Below are 16,056 nucleotides of genomic sequence, written 5' to 3' on the forward strand. Positions count from 1 at the left end.
GACGGCGTGCTCGGAGAGCTGGAGTCAGCGCTTCAGAGCACAAAGCCAACAAGCCCCTCATAAACTCCCCAAGAGGAACCATTAACAAGGCAAGGTCACATTACAAAAAGATTAATGCCGTGCCAAAAATAGCTCTAGATCATGATGGCACATAAACAGTTTGCATGAAGAACAAACAGTAGGGAACAACAAGCTGTGAGGCTATAATTCAATTTAGAATCCTGGTAATAAAACAAAGGAGAACATTACAGTTTGTGTACCAGTTGGACTGATTTTGGGAGACAGGCTTTGGTCCAGAAATTCAAAGGTCAGGTTAACGTGCTGTGTGATTTTTCTTCCCCTATGTGGCTATCTTCAAAGCATTACTCTATATAATTTTCCTGCATAATGCAGAGATGTAGTACAAGCAGTCCTGCGCCTCATTTAAGTACCAGATTAAATTCTGCCTACAACTTGTGAGGCATATATGAAAGCATTTACCAGTCTGGCTCTAGTAGAAGTTAACAACTGATCTCTATTCTTGTTTTTTGGTTTAGACAGAGAAATAAACGAAACCCATCCTGCTCCTTTATCCTTGTGCTCACCATTTTCACAAAGCATGCTACCTTCCACAGTCCACAAGGAACAGTGAAAATTGGCAGACTGCTTCCAAGTTAGATACCAACTGCAATAATTTTAACAGCAGCCAATTTATGCAGGTTTATAAAGGCTTTAAAAACAGCAATGAAGACAGCAATTTAGGACAAAGGAAAAGACGAACTCTATAGGGAAGGATGTTAAAAATTACTTCCAAAAATACAGATCCTTAAAGAAAGAGACACAAGTGCTTTCAGGTAAGGTGGGCAGAGGTCTAAGAAACAGATGGGTTCCCTCTAGGGGAAAGATCTACCAGCTCCACTGAATATACTGGTAATTACTTTCTCTTGATAGATTGTTCAGAAAAACTGTTAAACTTCTCCAAGATTTTTCAGGGATTGCCAGCATACATAAAAACATACGTAAAAACACAACAAATAAACTACCTGTTCTTATTTACTGGAAAAGAAAGCCACAAATTTTGCCACCCAGATAAGAATGCTTGAAAAAATCACTCTCTCAGACCTTGCACATAGTAACAAAATGTCAGCCTTTCTTAAAGGTAACTATGGCTGTCTAAGAAATCATTTGTCTCTAGCAAATAGAATACGTAGCTGCGTTTTTTCCTTTACTTTAATCAGAGCCGACAAACCAACCATTTCTGAAACTGAAGTTCAAGCAAAGTAACTGCAAATGTTCATTCACTGCCAGTAACTAAAAAAACTCTGAGGACACCAAACCCAACTAAAAACACAACAGGACACCAATTAAATTGATTTAATGACCCTTGCATCACACTAGGTATGTCTCCTAACGTATATTTAATTGCTAGACTAGGCCTTTCAGTTGTGCCATATGCAGAGGTTATTTCTGTTGGCTGGTTAGAATAAAGGCTGGAATTGGAAAGGACATGGAAGTGGGTCCAGAGGCATAGCTGATGAGAAGATTGAGAGGATCAGGGAAGAGAGTCTGGAACTGGCAGGAACAAACAGGAATCTTCACAGGCCTAAGGCCATTTGTGTTTGGCAGGAACAAGCTTTTGAGTAAAGACTTCATTTCACATAAAAATGTGGAATTTGGGGGATTACTGCACTTTGCCAGTAGGAAGGCATATAAAGTCCCTTCTTTGTGGGGAAACTCTCTGCTTCTAAAAAAAATCTTATGTACAGGCTTGGATCTGGAAAAGAAAGAACAAGTTTTACAGCCAGTGTTTTCTACTTGCCATATGCACAGCCCCAATGCAGACTGCAGCCCCACTGAGACACGTCCTGTTTCCTGCATTCACCAAAATTTTAAAGCATTCTTTGCCTCTGGAGGAGAAAAAGAATTGGGCACGTGCTCCTTCTCACCTCAACCTCATCACTGTCTTATTTTGCTTCAACAATCCCAGTGATTAAATGCACAGGAAAATAGCAGTTTTACATTCTGGATTATTTGGTTCCAGTGAATATGTTACCATTTGCCAGCTATCAGAAACTGCCACTTAGGTAACTTTTTCTCAGCTGACTCCAAAGGTGACCAAAGCAGTAACATTTTGTCCTATAATACACTGTATTCCTCCTTAGAGGAACACCAGTTCATATGAAAATGTTTTGTTAAATATGCATTTATGTGGGAATATGCATATTCTCCCTTGTGCATACACACAAATGCTGGCAGGTGAGCCATGTAACTTTTAAATTCTCTGAACTACGTACATCAGTAATAGTTTTGAAAATTCAAGCCACACACATCAATCACATTAATTTTTTTATTAATATTTGTTTCAGTGACATTTCAAATACTTTTTCTCCCTGAGCAATCTTATCTCACATGTCATCTGGTAGTAATTGTGATGAACAGCAGATGGAAAGCAGCAATACAAAAAGAGAAATCCAGTTTTGTACCCCTCCTAGGTAAAAATTGGAGAACAAATCCTTATGCAATTTTCCTTACGCAGTGCCATGTTCTCTGTGCTTATTTTCACAGAACAAATGGTCATAATTCACTTTGTGCCACTACAAATGTATGATTTGTAAAGGAGATGAGGGACTTCATAAGTAAAACATAAGCCACACAAGAAGAAAGAAGCAAATACCCCAAGGGCAAAGAAAATGGATTCCCTGGAGGGGGCAATTTTACACAGAGGTGGAGCTGTACTGGAAATACCAAGGATATTTCAAATAGGAGCAAGCATGAGTGATTGCCTAATTGCACTGCTAGTTCCTTAAAGCAAATTTCACAATATGTGCAGATACATTCAGAGGGAGTGAGGTATTCATTGATTTGTGTTTCTAAACTGACACACAATTTTGAGGCGTTGTGTTTTTCTTCACACGAAAGGCCTCAGCAGTTTTCAGCTGTAGCAGCTGCACCTCACCTTTCCAATACTGCAAGAAATGATGATGTTCCAGTTTTTATAAGAGAGGGCCTGGGCCGTTGGATGTTTCAGATCAGACACAGGGTTTTCTCAGTCTGTGGGACTGAAAAATTTTGAACACTTATTCCACTCTCATACACAATTTTCAGCAACATTTTATCCCAACCATAAAATCAAGATCAAAATTAGTAAGTGAAGGTTTTTTTCCATCGTGTTTTTATAACTGACTTCAGTATTGGAACACCTAGCTGCTAACTCAGGTGAGAGCAACCATTTCTCAGATATGTTCTATGTTTTAAAATATGGCTGCATTTGCTTTTGAGTGAAGCTATTCCCCTCCTTGTTTCTAATTTGCTTTATTTGCTCTGTGGTCTTCTCTGCCAAAGGGGTGCAGACAGGAAGGAAAGAGGGGAGAAAGAAGGGCAGGGTCTCCACAGAACTGTGGATAGCAGCTGAGCTCTGGGCCAAAGAGCAGATCTGTGCCTCTGAACTCCATCTCCCAGTACCTGTATGGTGATTTAAGGCGTGCAACCATCTTAAAACAGAAATGACAGTTTCAAGGAGTACTAACCATGGGTGCATGATCTTACCTTTGGTTTTGCTTTTAATTCTGTGTCACATATTTTACTGAATCAGCAATGAAGGCATAAAAAGAAAAATTATTTAACAGCAAGTTACCACACAAAAATACACACTGGCCTACACATATTTCCAAGCATCTTCACGTGTTCTAAAGTCTTTGTCTGACTTATGTGCACTTGCACGAGGAAAAAATGTGAGTATGAAAAATGGCAAACTCCTCAAACATCAGCTCTTTGTGTTAGTTCCAACACTGATGACAGCAGTCAGTCCTTCTCCCTGCCAGAGCCAATGACCCAGCACCACTACGGAAGTGTGACCTGTATTCCATTGTGTTCTATGCCCCAGGAACAAAAATGCCAGCTCTGCTCAAACTGCAAAAATCTCTATTACCACGGATGTAAATTAACAGAGAGAACCTAGGTGGATTCTGCACAATGGGACTTTTGGCTAGTAATAACACGTAATTACATACTGAACACAGTGGATCTAGAGGTTCACAAGAAAAAGTAAGGATACTAATGTATGTGTTTTTTTCTTTCTCTACAGCACTTTTCACACTGTGGCCACTTTCCAAGCGCTCAACTTGCCAAACAGGCTGCAGGAAACCCGGAGCCCATGCTGCTGTTCAGCACAATGAGAAGTTACCCCAAACCAAGGTCATCACACAGGTGATTCTATAAATACTGTGAAATGAACTTCACCTCAAGAGTTCACAAATGGAACGACAGGTTGGAGGAAAAAAGCAGCTGCTCAATGGAAACGATGCAGAGATCAGAGCGGGCTTTACGCCTGCTTGACTTCTGGACCACTGCTACACCTGAATCACACCCCTCCAAACTCAAATGTGTAAAAGTAAACAGGCAAAGTACCCTGTGCAAGACATGGGGACGTACAAGGTCAGTGCTGAGCTTCAGAAGCAGAACTGCAGGACCAGTGATTTATAGGCAGTGCCTGCTGATGTTTCTAATTGCTAGAGTCGAAATTACGTGCATCCTTCACAGCAGCAGCATGTAAAATCTCCTCTCCTTTTCATCTGCTAAAGCTCAGCCAGCATACCTGTTCATGGGGCTCATTAGTCTGTGCTACAGATGTTGCTGGATAACCTTGAAAAAAAATTAGCATGGCTGAGCTCTGGTCTCATTTGTTTGGCATAGTTAGAACTTGTGCACTTCCTTCAAGCTGTACCTCTCAGCAGGGTGTTCAGTACATCATCTTCCCGCAGTTCGGGGTGGCTTGTTTTCTTAAGCATTTCCCCCACAATTATTTGGTTTACAGGCACAGAAAAAATAACCTTTTGTTTCTGCCACTTGCCTACTCTTTGGTAGGAGACAGATATTAACAGTAACATTTATCATAATGTCCAAGTAAGGCAATGTACCCAGTAGATGTTTCTTTACCATTTTTAAATAAGCTACATGGTATTTGAACAGTGAAGGAGCATGCCATAAACATTTATCAGCTAACACAGTCACTTCCTATAGTCCTCTGGCTCCATAAAGCCATGTACTCATCAATTATTCTAATTCACCTTCAAACAAGAAATTAATAAACCTCATATGAAGATAAGTCACTTTTCCAAAGCATTGTAAATTCCCAACTTTTCTTTTAAAGTGAGGGCCAGGACTGAGGAAACTGTTGGAGATGGAAGAGCATTACAGGTGTCCACCTTCTGTGCATCTGATGTGCACAAACCTTCAAGCTTAATGAATCTGCTCACTTGACAGGAACAGGGAATGGAGGCACCTAAATGATTTCCAGCAATCAGGTTTGAATTATGGCATGTTGTTGCACTAAAAGATCGAGCCACACTTTCCTTCCTGTTACTTGGACTGCTATCAGACAAAGGTCTCACATAATAAATGCAATCTGCCTCTTCCTTCTAATTCCCACTGGGCCCACAATTGCAGTGAAGCATCCCAAAGCCTGTGTGGGGGTGTGTTATGGATGTCGCTTAGGGCACATGCTGAGGACAGCCACTGTTTAACAGCCTCTGGAATTGGAATTTTGTGACCTTCATACTAATTCTGGTCAGAGTTAAAAAGTCTATGTGGCACTCATAATCCACTGGTTCTGTTTCTCTGATTGCACACACACTGGATGTGTCAATGCTGTCAATGCTTACAGGAAGACAGGACAAAAATCACAGGAGACTACAGTTACTTACAGGACAGTAAAGTCACACCCAGCTGTGCGAACAGGACCAGGTTTTCCTTACCCAGAAACTCCCGTTAACTCTGTAAAACTGCATTAGTATTGGAACACAAATCAGACCTGGACCCTCAAGACCACATAGGTTTGTTTTTATGGTCAGACTGACTTTTATTATAAGACCAAAGGCCCAAAATTTTAAAGAAATGCATGAAAGTATACTTCCCTTCCAGCCAGTTTTATAGGTAACAGAACACACTGAGATTGGCGATAACAGAAATTCTTCCTTTGTGGAACTGACTAAATGCCAGCATCACCACTGCATTTCAAATGAGATTTTAAGATCAAGGCAACCCAGATATTTTTGATTAAGCCAAAACATTAGCAGTACTTCTCCTAACCAACTCTTCACAAAAGGAAATTCTCCAGAATTGCTTTGAAATCAGACATCAAAGTCAGAACAAAAAAGAAGACATTTCAGAGCGGTAATAGGAAACACACAGAGAAACCTACAAAAACATGTCATTCTATCTGTTGCTGCCATGTGTTTTACAGCACTGTGGGTCAGCCAGCCCGGCACACCATGTCCAGCCTCGGCTGCAGGGAGTGGGGAACAGCTGGAGGGTTTTACCTGTCAAAAGAAGGCTTTTCTCCACAGTCAAAGGCATCCTGCAGCTCCTTGACGAGATTGGCCTGCCCGGGCAGTCGGAAAAGGCCCTCCTCCTTCAGCCCCCGCTGTCGGATGAAGTCCACGCACTGCTCCACCAGCATGGGAGCCAGGCGGTTCCCATAGCGCTTCTCGTACCGGACAGTGTCTTCCAGCTTCTGCCCAAAAATACCTGCACCAAAGAGAGAGCTCTGGCTCAGCTGAGCATCATAAACATGTCTGGGGAGCCCACGCCTTCTGTTACAGCCCATGCAATTTGCAGGTCATTTAAATGCCTGGACAATTAATCTACTACTTTCTTGAGAATAAAATGCTCAATTTCACCATTGACACTCTTCTGGAAATACAGTGCTGACATTATTTTCCAATAATGCTCAAAAACATTATTTAAAATAAAACACTGTTAATTATTTGCGAGACCACAGGCACAGAAACACAGAAATAACGCAAACAGGATTTTCTGTCACAAAACTTCTGATTCAAAAGTGAGGCATACCTCCATCTTTTTTGGTTAATGCCAATTATTAACTACCTCCTGTATCAGTTCCACAGACATATGAACATTATCTGTACACATGGAGGGAAAAATATTTATAAAGATAACTTAGCATTTTATCATTACTAAATGCAATTATTTTGTTCTCCAAACAGACAATGATAAATCCATTAAGTATTACCAATTGCATTATCACCATCTGCTTTAGCAATAATAAATTTTGTGTAGGAGAAGAAGTTCCTGACACGAAAGGTGAAATATGTCAGATGAACTGCAGGAAACCTGAATTTGTCCTTAAGCTCAGAAGAAAATGAAGGGGTTTTGACAGAAATAATTTCAACCCTGATCTGAGGGTAGCAGTGCTACCACTGGAACGACAGCTACTCTTTACAGCTTATTTCGCCTTTCCTTTCAAAGTGCAGAGCAGCACAATAATGTTCAGGCATGTCATCTGTGCTGGAAGCTCTCTCTTGAGACCACCTCTTGCTGAACAGAACTAGGGCTGAAGCAAGGCAATCCGATTTCTATATATAGCAAGACAATGAATAGTTCTAAGGCAGTCATGATCAGAAATTAAAGACCAAATGACTACTTCGCTTTTGAAATGACGTACACTGCAAAGTATAAAAAAAAAAAGAGGCAGCAAATTGTGCCTTTCACTGAGTACACTGTTCCTGCTGGCTTAAAAATATAAAATATTCAACAAGAAAAACAGAGTTGTTTTGGTTTGCTTTTTCTAAAAAAAGCCCAAAATTGAGCTAGACAGCTTTTGATTTTGACCTAAAAACTTAATTCACCCATAGATTACAATTCAGATTGAAGCATCCATGTGGGTAACCTTCAATGTGTACATTTTTCCTTTAACAGAAAGGTAACTTACACCTCAGCTGTAGGTAGGACAGCTGCCCTGCAAATGCTCAAGGATGTAGGGCAAGTCTCAAGTTAGTCATACAGAAGGTCTGGGGCTTGTAGTTAAAAGCAATTATTTTTACTGTAGCAGAGGAAGTAACTGGAGAGAGCAAATGATGTCCTGCTAAGACATCCAGAGAGTCTCTGAGATGCAGCGTATTTTGTGATTCCCATGGTACCCACACCTGGGGATGCCAAAACCAGCAGTAGGTAAGGTGAATGAACATCACACAGTCACTCCTTATTAGCTCTCTTTTTCTCATGCTGTACAAAACCCAAAGCCCAACAATTAGCATTTAAAGAAGGAATTCTTGCAATTTCAGGGTCAAGCTTAGAAGAACACTGATTGATGTAGCATCCACAACGTTCAGAGCCTTGAGGCTGGCAGAGGAGTTAAGTATGCTAGGCATGTTTTTTTAATTCTTGCATACCTTCCTAACCTCCTAAAAGTGACTATGCGTATGGGAGCAGTATTAACTGAATCTGTGCTTCCTGCATTCTTCCAAGTTAAGAGTTGCAGCTGGTCGACACAAAAAAAATCCTCAAGTCCTTCCACTTGCTACACTCCCCTTCTCAAAGTAGTGGAATTAAGGAAGAAGGTCCACTGAAAGTCAGTTAAGGACTCTGTGTGATTATGGGAGTCAGGGGATTTTGAAGTTGTTAATATACGAGAAGGCTGCACTTCAGTGTCCCCAGGCTGCCCCTTCTCCCAGCTGAACGTGCCCAATTTTCTCTGCCTCTCCTCAAAGGGCAAGTGCTCTAGCTCCTCAGTCTTTAGTGATCCTTTGCTCAACTCACCTTAGTATTACCTCCACCTCCTGCTTGGTGGGTTTTTGTTTGTTAAAAGATACAATATTTGAAATATGGTCTAAAAAATGTTAAGCAGAAGACACTTTCCTCCTCCTGTTAGCTCTGCTCCTGCTGATACTGCCCAGACTACTGTCAAATCCTCCTTGCTGCCAGGTCCACTGCTGGCTCGTGCCCAGCTTACTGTCCCCCAGGGCACCCAGGTCCCTTCCCCAGCACTGTTTCCCTGGGGTTATTTCTTCTTAGGTGCAGGACTGGGCCATCCTACTCCAGTTAGCCCTATGAACACAGAGCCTAAGCCTCCTTGCAACAACTCATGAGATGCCCTCGTTTTAAACACAAGACTTTTTGCCTCTTTTCAAACAAAATATGACAGGATATTCCAATCACACCACTACAATGTACACACAATTAAGATTCATGCCCACTGACAGTACAATTAGCAGGAATAAGCTTTCTCCTACTGGCTATATCTTCTTCTCACCATGCTAACGTTCTTTAATCAGTAATGTGCATATTGCAGCTTCCATTTGTAGGAGAAAGTTCTTAGACCTACCAGAGTGCTTTGGAACTCCTATTAGTAATGAGACTACGGTCAAAACATATCACTTTCTATTAATACTTTTTTTGGATGCTGCCTTTTTTTAGGTCATTTTAAAATTGGTTTTCAAAGCACATCTAATAGATAATGAATAAAATCAGAATAAGGGCATTTTGTGCAGTGGGAGCAAAAACCCTTACTATATTATAATAAATTACTGATGCACCAAAACACAAAATGTACTGAAAACAGGTGGGAACCAGAAAACACTAAGATGTCTGTGGCTGGAGTCAAACACTATTTTTCAATTTGTTTGGCATTGGAATTAATCTCAGGCAGGCTTGGGTTGGCGTCTAAGTGTAGGCTGAACAAGATTCTCCAAAGGAAGCATTTCCTCTACCTAACATAGAACACTGCACCAGGCAGCACTTGGCCATGAAATGAATCAGTCACGATAAGCCTGCACAAATATTGACTTGAAATTACAGACTTGCTGATGCCTTATGGCAAAGGTACTCTGTTGCCAGGGGCAGAAGGGGCAGAAACGTGACAGCTCTGCTTACACATCATGTTACCATAGCTTCTACCTGGCTCATCATCCTTCTGGTGTCTCCTGGGTAAGAGAGACTGGTACCTTCTTCCACTGCCCCACTCTAATGCCTTTATCCCCTCTCATGCCACAACTAACTGCCACAGAGATCCTGCAGATGAACAGTCTACAAACATTAAGAGGTTGACCATTTGGAAGCAAAGGCATTCCTTTGAAAACTGCAGTTCCATAATGTTTGGCAGAGAAAATGATGAACACTATCGGCTATAATCAGTAACTACTTACACCTCCTTTACAAAGAAGAAAGGAAAAGCCAGTCCAAGTTATGGAGATTAGATTATAACCAAAATCATGGAGATAATCTCAAATGCTGTTTCTTAAGAGCAAATTTCCACTACAGTAACTAAACAAGAACATCGCTGTTGGAAGTAAAAGAGAACCCTCATAACTCATGTTGTAATCCAAACTCAAGTGGCTCTTTCTAAATCTCAGTGTCTCCAAAATCCAGAAATGCACAAGAGCTGACCTGTGGCTTGGTTTATCCTTGGGATAGGGTACCAGAGGAGAAACAAATCAACAAGAGACCATGAGATTCAGAATAGCACTGGTTTGGCTTCTCCACAGCTGGTGGAAGGCAGGGAAATGCACAGGATCCAGTTCTGACCAGTCATTAGATTTAATCAGCAGAACTGCTTTTTCAGAGAGCCCTAGCAGGTCTGTAAAGCTATATCCAATTAAGACAAGATCACGCGTAACATCAAAGAGGAAAATCACATGCTAGCAAAGGGCATGCTGAGCAGTTATTCATTAACTAGAACATTCCCGTGGCAGAAGTTTTGTAAACACTTTGAGAAAATGAGTTTCCATGCTTAACAGATACCCAAAAACCTTACCAAAAACACCACAGTGCTACATGCAAATTCTGCATATGTCTTCTCAAGAGCTGTGGAAGCACAGTGGTTGCTTTTCATGGTACAGTCAGAGAGTATGGCTTTAAAATCTAAGAATACCATTAGTCAATCATTTCCTCAGCTAACTGAACACAGGCAAGCATCACATCTGAAGTCCACGGACTTCTGATTCAGGAGGAAAAAAGGAGAAAAATCTAGGTGGCCATTCTGCTACTTTGGTCCATAAGGAATGGCTTGAAATAAGGAATATCTCAAAAAAGCCCATCTGCCTCACTAGATCTACCACAGCAGACCCATTCAGTGAGCCAGAAGGTTTCCAACAGCAAAAGGCACTGAGGGCTGATGTTTTCATAGATGGCCCACACCTGTACATGTGCAGCAAAGGATCAAGGGATCCTGGTGCTTCCAAAACAAGTTCTGGTTTCGTGGGCTGTACTGATCAGAAAGTGTCAGTTAAGGTTAAAGAAAATGATCTCAGCTCAGAATCTGGATGCAAATTTTAAACAGCTCTTAATTCTTCATCAGTAATTCATTGACAGAAAATAACAGATCAGATGAAGAGCTTTCAACAGCAGGGCTGGGAACAAAGGTCCTGGAATAACACAAAGAAGTGGCTGTCATGGCCACAATAACACCTAAAAAGGAGTTTTTAATTATTATTTCCCATCAGCTTTCTGCTCAGATGTTCCCCAGCAGTAAGTGCTGTTTTGCATGGATCAAAGACAGGGAGTATTTTCTTCCTCTCTACAGAATTTTGTCATGTACAGGAGAGAAAAACCTCCACCAAAACCAGTGGCATCAGAATTTTGTTCCTGTCTGAGTAATTTTCATCTCTTCAAGACTTCTCCCAGCCCCAGAGTCAGTGTGATTCTGGCAGTAGAGAAGGCATGATAAACTCCCACCTTGGAGTTTAGAACATTTGCACATCCCAATGACTTGCTTGCAGGAACAGCTCTGATATAAGAGCAGATTTAGATACAGTAAAGGAAAGGAGACAATCTTGGAAACATCACCAGGAACTTGCCACAGTTGATGACATCAGAGCCTGCACCATTTCTCTGGCCACAGCCAATGCCACCTCTTTCTCCACAACTCTGCCCATCCAAATTCACCACATTACTGAATGCTCTCACCACTGCGGGCCTCCTCAGTTACTGCTTTCTCCACTGATCCTGCATGTTCTCTATGCAATTTCCTGTGGTGGCACTTAAACAGAGAGCATCTGCTTCAAGCTGGAGATTAAAGATGTTTGGCTCTCTCTGTTCAGATGCTGCCCTCTGAGCCTTGACTTCTCCTGCAGCATGACCCCCAAACTCCAAAAGTCTGGCATCTCATTTTTTGGTGCCAATCACAATGGAACTTTGATCTGGATTTCCAGGAAGGGCTCTATACCTGGTATAATTGGTGAAGATGATGTCATGAGTCTCTTGTACTTCTTGCCATGATTAGCCAGTAGTCTGCTCTGCTAATTTTATTTTCTGCATCATGTTGCACAGCTTAGATCTAATTGATCTGCTTTATGCAATTATGGATTAGGTTTACAGAAGGCTAGTTTTGCCCTTTTTTTAATATACTTAGGTATACAATCTGCAAATGAAGTTGCAATAACTCAGTAAACCTGCTAATAAGACAAGTGCAGTTAACCTAATGTGCCAGTGCCACCACAGTAAGGGCTTGGCTGAGTACAGTTAATGTCCACCTTTCTGTTGACTTCAGTGAGACACAGGCCAAGTTAAAAATACATGCCCCAGCATTCTGCAGCTCTGATTTAGGGGCCTTGAAAGAAAAGGTATACAAAAAAGCAACCAAATTTTATATAGAGGAAAGCAAATTAGCAGCATCACCTGCATCACTCTGTCCTCTGCTCCAAGTGCTGCTGCTTCACTTGGGAGTTTTAGACATGGAGAGTTTCTGTATCAGAACATACGGGAGAAGAATCAACAGCTGAAGCTCTCCTAAAAGCTGTACCCTGGCACGAAAGCAGCTGTCTGCAAAATTATCAGTTAATCCTTTATTTCAACTTCCAAACATTTCTCAAATAGTTAAGGGTATAAACGGGGCACAGGCAGCTCTAATTCACACCAACACCTTCAAAGGCAACACCACCTGCACATCCTCCTGGCCAGCCTCCAGCAGGACTGAACTCCAGCATCCAAGAGCCTTGGGGAGGGGGGCACAGGGGGCAAACAGCTCCCAGTGCTACCTCAGCTGCAGATGATAGCTGATCTCTGCAGCAGCTCTGCAGCGAGCCCCTCGCTGGCTGTGATCCTTCGTTCCAAGACATCGCCCCTGGCTGCCTGCTCGCCAACCCTCGAAAGCAATGATGTCACTACATTGCTGCTGAGGCTTGGGAGCAAAAAGCTGTGCGGTCTTGCAAAAGGGCAAATGGCAGCACATAGGAACAGCTGAGGAAGGAACAGCAGCAGCAGAAGGTAACAGAATTTGTATAAGAATCTGTATAATTTTCTATATATTATTTGTATAATTTGTAAAATAATTTCTCCCGCTTCAGAAAAACACGACAATTTAGCCCTTTCACTTGGATTTCTCGGTCCAGCAGAGCTTTTAAAACAGCACTAACATCCATGCTCTTCTTCCCTCACACAAAGTTTTTGTCCTTGTCATGGAAACAGTTTCTCCCCACCCATCCCAAGTGCCGTAACACTCTACTATCACTCATTGTATCTCTGTCTCAGACATGTGCTTCCCTTCCAGTGCTTTCAGCTGACATATTATGACATCCAGCCTCCTCTTTGCCCTCTTACCCCCAGTATTTCCATGCTCTGCTTCAACAGGAGTATTGCAACGCAAAACAAAACCGGCTATAAACCTCTCTATGCAGCAGGTGAAAAGGCAAATGCAGGCTGCAGGGAAGCACGATGAAGTGGCAATGCAGCCCTAGCACCAGGACAGTACATTGTAGAGCTACACTTTCATCACATCAGAAACCTCTGAAATCAAGGACTCAAGCTTCTGCACAGATAAACATTTATCACCTTGCTTTGCTCCCTCTCTTCTCCCTCCCTCCTCCCACACAGACAAAATGCAAATATAAACTCTTTTTCCTGATGTTCTACCAAATAGGCAACTCAGAGCATCACAGGTCTAATTCCCTCAGTGTTCTCACTCAATTCTGCTCAGAGGCACCGCAATAATCTTGTCTCATTCCACTTCATTCCTGCATTCATGGGCTATTATGTAGAGGAGACAGTATCCACTGGCCAGCTACAAACAAATGAACAAAGGAGTAAATAAATCATTCGTGGGATGTTGGCATCTGCATTGTTTAATGCCTTTTGTTTCGGTGCTCTCATCTGGCCCTGCACACAGAGCCCCCTTGACTTCTCAGAAGCCGTGGCTTCACCAGCACAGCAGAACACAGCGACAGAACAGACCTACCTTTGCGGAAACTGAAACACCGCTTAATTCTCCTGTAAGTGGTTTTAGGAATGAAGGGAGCTGCTGCTAAGGCACCTGGGCTGCGGACTCCAGCATTTCTGTCTTCAGGCATCATACAGGCCAGAGCCCCCACGTCCCTCCAAAGCCCTCCTTTACCAGCAGCATCCAGACAGAACACCACGATTACTCATCGCTACCGACTGCTGAGGAGTTTTTATAACAGTGTATTTTCCTCTGGAGCTAGGAGATTTGTGGTCTTCTAGATCGTGGGTAGGGCTTGAAACGATTTTGATGTTCTCTTCCCTGCTTCAGTTTTGCTTTGGGGAACAATTTCCTTTCATCTATTTCCTTTCGTTTCTTTTATTTTCTGCAGTGAGACAACTGCCTATTATGCAATGTCACAACAAAAGAGTTTCAGCAAAAAGATGTATCTTCCATTCAAACAGAAGCGCCTGCACAGACGGAGAGGGAGAAAGACTTCTTCCTCCCGGCTGGAACAGGAGGAGGCTGAGTGGCAGAGACTCTAATTCCACAGCAAAAGCTCAGCACTGTGCGGTGTGCAAGGGGAAAGAGAAAAACAATACCAAAAAGGCCGTGGAAGAATCCTTCAGGATACAACACTCCTTTCGCTGGCACCCTTTCCTTCTGCAACCGAGACGCAAAAATAACAGTCCCTTCGCCTGAGAGGCTCTTTGTCCATACCAGATTTCCTCTCAGAAGTCCTTTTACATGGCCAGCTCCTCGTGTGATGCTCTCATGGGCTTCTCTCGCTTGTTTTATTGCCTTCCAACTATCAGGAGCTCTCCTGGGAGAGGCGCGTCAGATGCGGCAGCGGCGCATCCTCGGCGGCAGGATCCCGGGAGCTGCTGAGGAACCCGTGCCTGCAGCGGGGGATGCTCTGGCCGGCAGCAGGGCTGGCAGCAGGGCTCTGGCCGGCAGCAGGGCTCTGGCCGGCAGCAGGGCTCTGGCCGGCAGCAGGGCTGCGCTGCTCCCCGCCGGCGTGCAGCAGGTGCGGGGAGGACGCGGCGCGGCAGCCGCAGCGCGGGTTTGTGTCTCCTCGGGTGACTTTGAGTTGACTTCAGGCGCCTGTCATGTGCGGCGGCTGGGAAAGCGAGCAGGCTGTGCCTGGCTCCTGCAGGAGGTGCCAGACCTTACACTGCTACCCCTGCTAAAATGCTCATGCTCCTTCCCGCGTCCTCCCTCCCCCCCGCCTTAGTTGCAGGCTCTGTAAAAAATTGCCTTTTTAATCTAATCAGGAAGGGAATTTCATGTGCAAACAGGCATTACAAGCCCTGCCTCATTTACATTTCTTTTCCCTTTCAGATTTTTCTTTCCACAGTCACCTTATTCTTCTGGTGCAAAAAACCAACCTGTTTCTGATGAGCTTAGCAGATTCTCACCTGCCCCTCTCCCAACCTTCTCCTTCTAGCACAGGTTAACAAATAACAATTTGATGATACGGTTAATCATTTACAGAACTCCTCGCTCTGGTACCAGGAGTCCTCTCCCACTGCCAGACAAACTTTAAATATTAGTGGCTCAGCAAGGCTTGTACACATCCGCTGCGCACACACATACAGAGCTTACTTACAACGCTTAAAAGAACCAGAAAATTCACGATACTCAAAGTGGCACTTGACTTGTGTGACACCAGGCTATTGTGGTTTACCATTAAGTACTGAAATTCAGGAAGCTGATATAAAACTAGTGTTTTGATTAATTAGCTGTCTGAAGTAATTTTGTGTTGCAAGTAATTACTTGTTACCAGCTAGTCGTCATCATGTGATTGCAACTTTCCCGTATCTTTTCTGCAGCTGTTATAATATGTAAAACCATTTTTAAGTTCAGCAGCAACAGACCATAAAGGCAGGCTCTTAAGACATCTTAAGTCAGAAGTGCCTGTCTTAAGAAGAGTCAGACTGTTGCAGCAGCTGTAGCAATGTCCAAATAGCAAAGGACAATGAAAATACAAGTGCGTCGGGTCATTCATAATTACAGAACAGTTAACAGGATTTTTTAATACTTGTTAAGATAGCTCTGCCTATCAAGCAGTTAATAAAATGGGGGACATGCTGGAATCTTGGTTCTTAACGGTGACATATCCCAAGGCA

General features: G+C 42.8%; 1 protein-coding gene across 9 annotated transcripts in view; it reads right to left on the reverse strand.

The window, feature by feature from the left end:
* ARHGAP24 (Rho GTPase activating protein 24) overlaps positions 1–16,056 on the reverse strand; it is a 241,989-nt gene that overhangs the window by 12,157 nt on the left and 213,776 nt on the right. For 8 of the 9 annotated variants that reach the window (XM_066186581.1, XM_066186582.1, XM_066186584.1 and 5 more), the window contains one exon: positions 6,297–6,504. In XM_066186581.1, coding sequence (XP_066042678.1) covers positions 6,297–6,504 — 208 coding nt within the window. Of the gene's footprint in view, positions 1–6,296; positions 6,505–13,945; positions 14,831–16,056 lie in introns of those variants that run through there. The other variant, XM_066186586.1, reaches the window with a different exon arrangement.

Source organism: Chamaea fasciata, unplaced genomic scaffold (assembly GCF_029207755.1).
Source record: "Chamaea fasciata isolate MVZ Bird 193981 ecotype frontalis unplaced genomic scaffold, bChaFas1.0.hap1 SCAF_6, whole genome shotgun sequence".
NCBI classification, from domain to species: domain Eukaryota; kingdom Metazoa; phylum Chordata; class Aves; order Passeriformes; family Sylviidae; genus Chamaea; species Chamaea fasciata.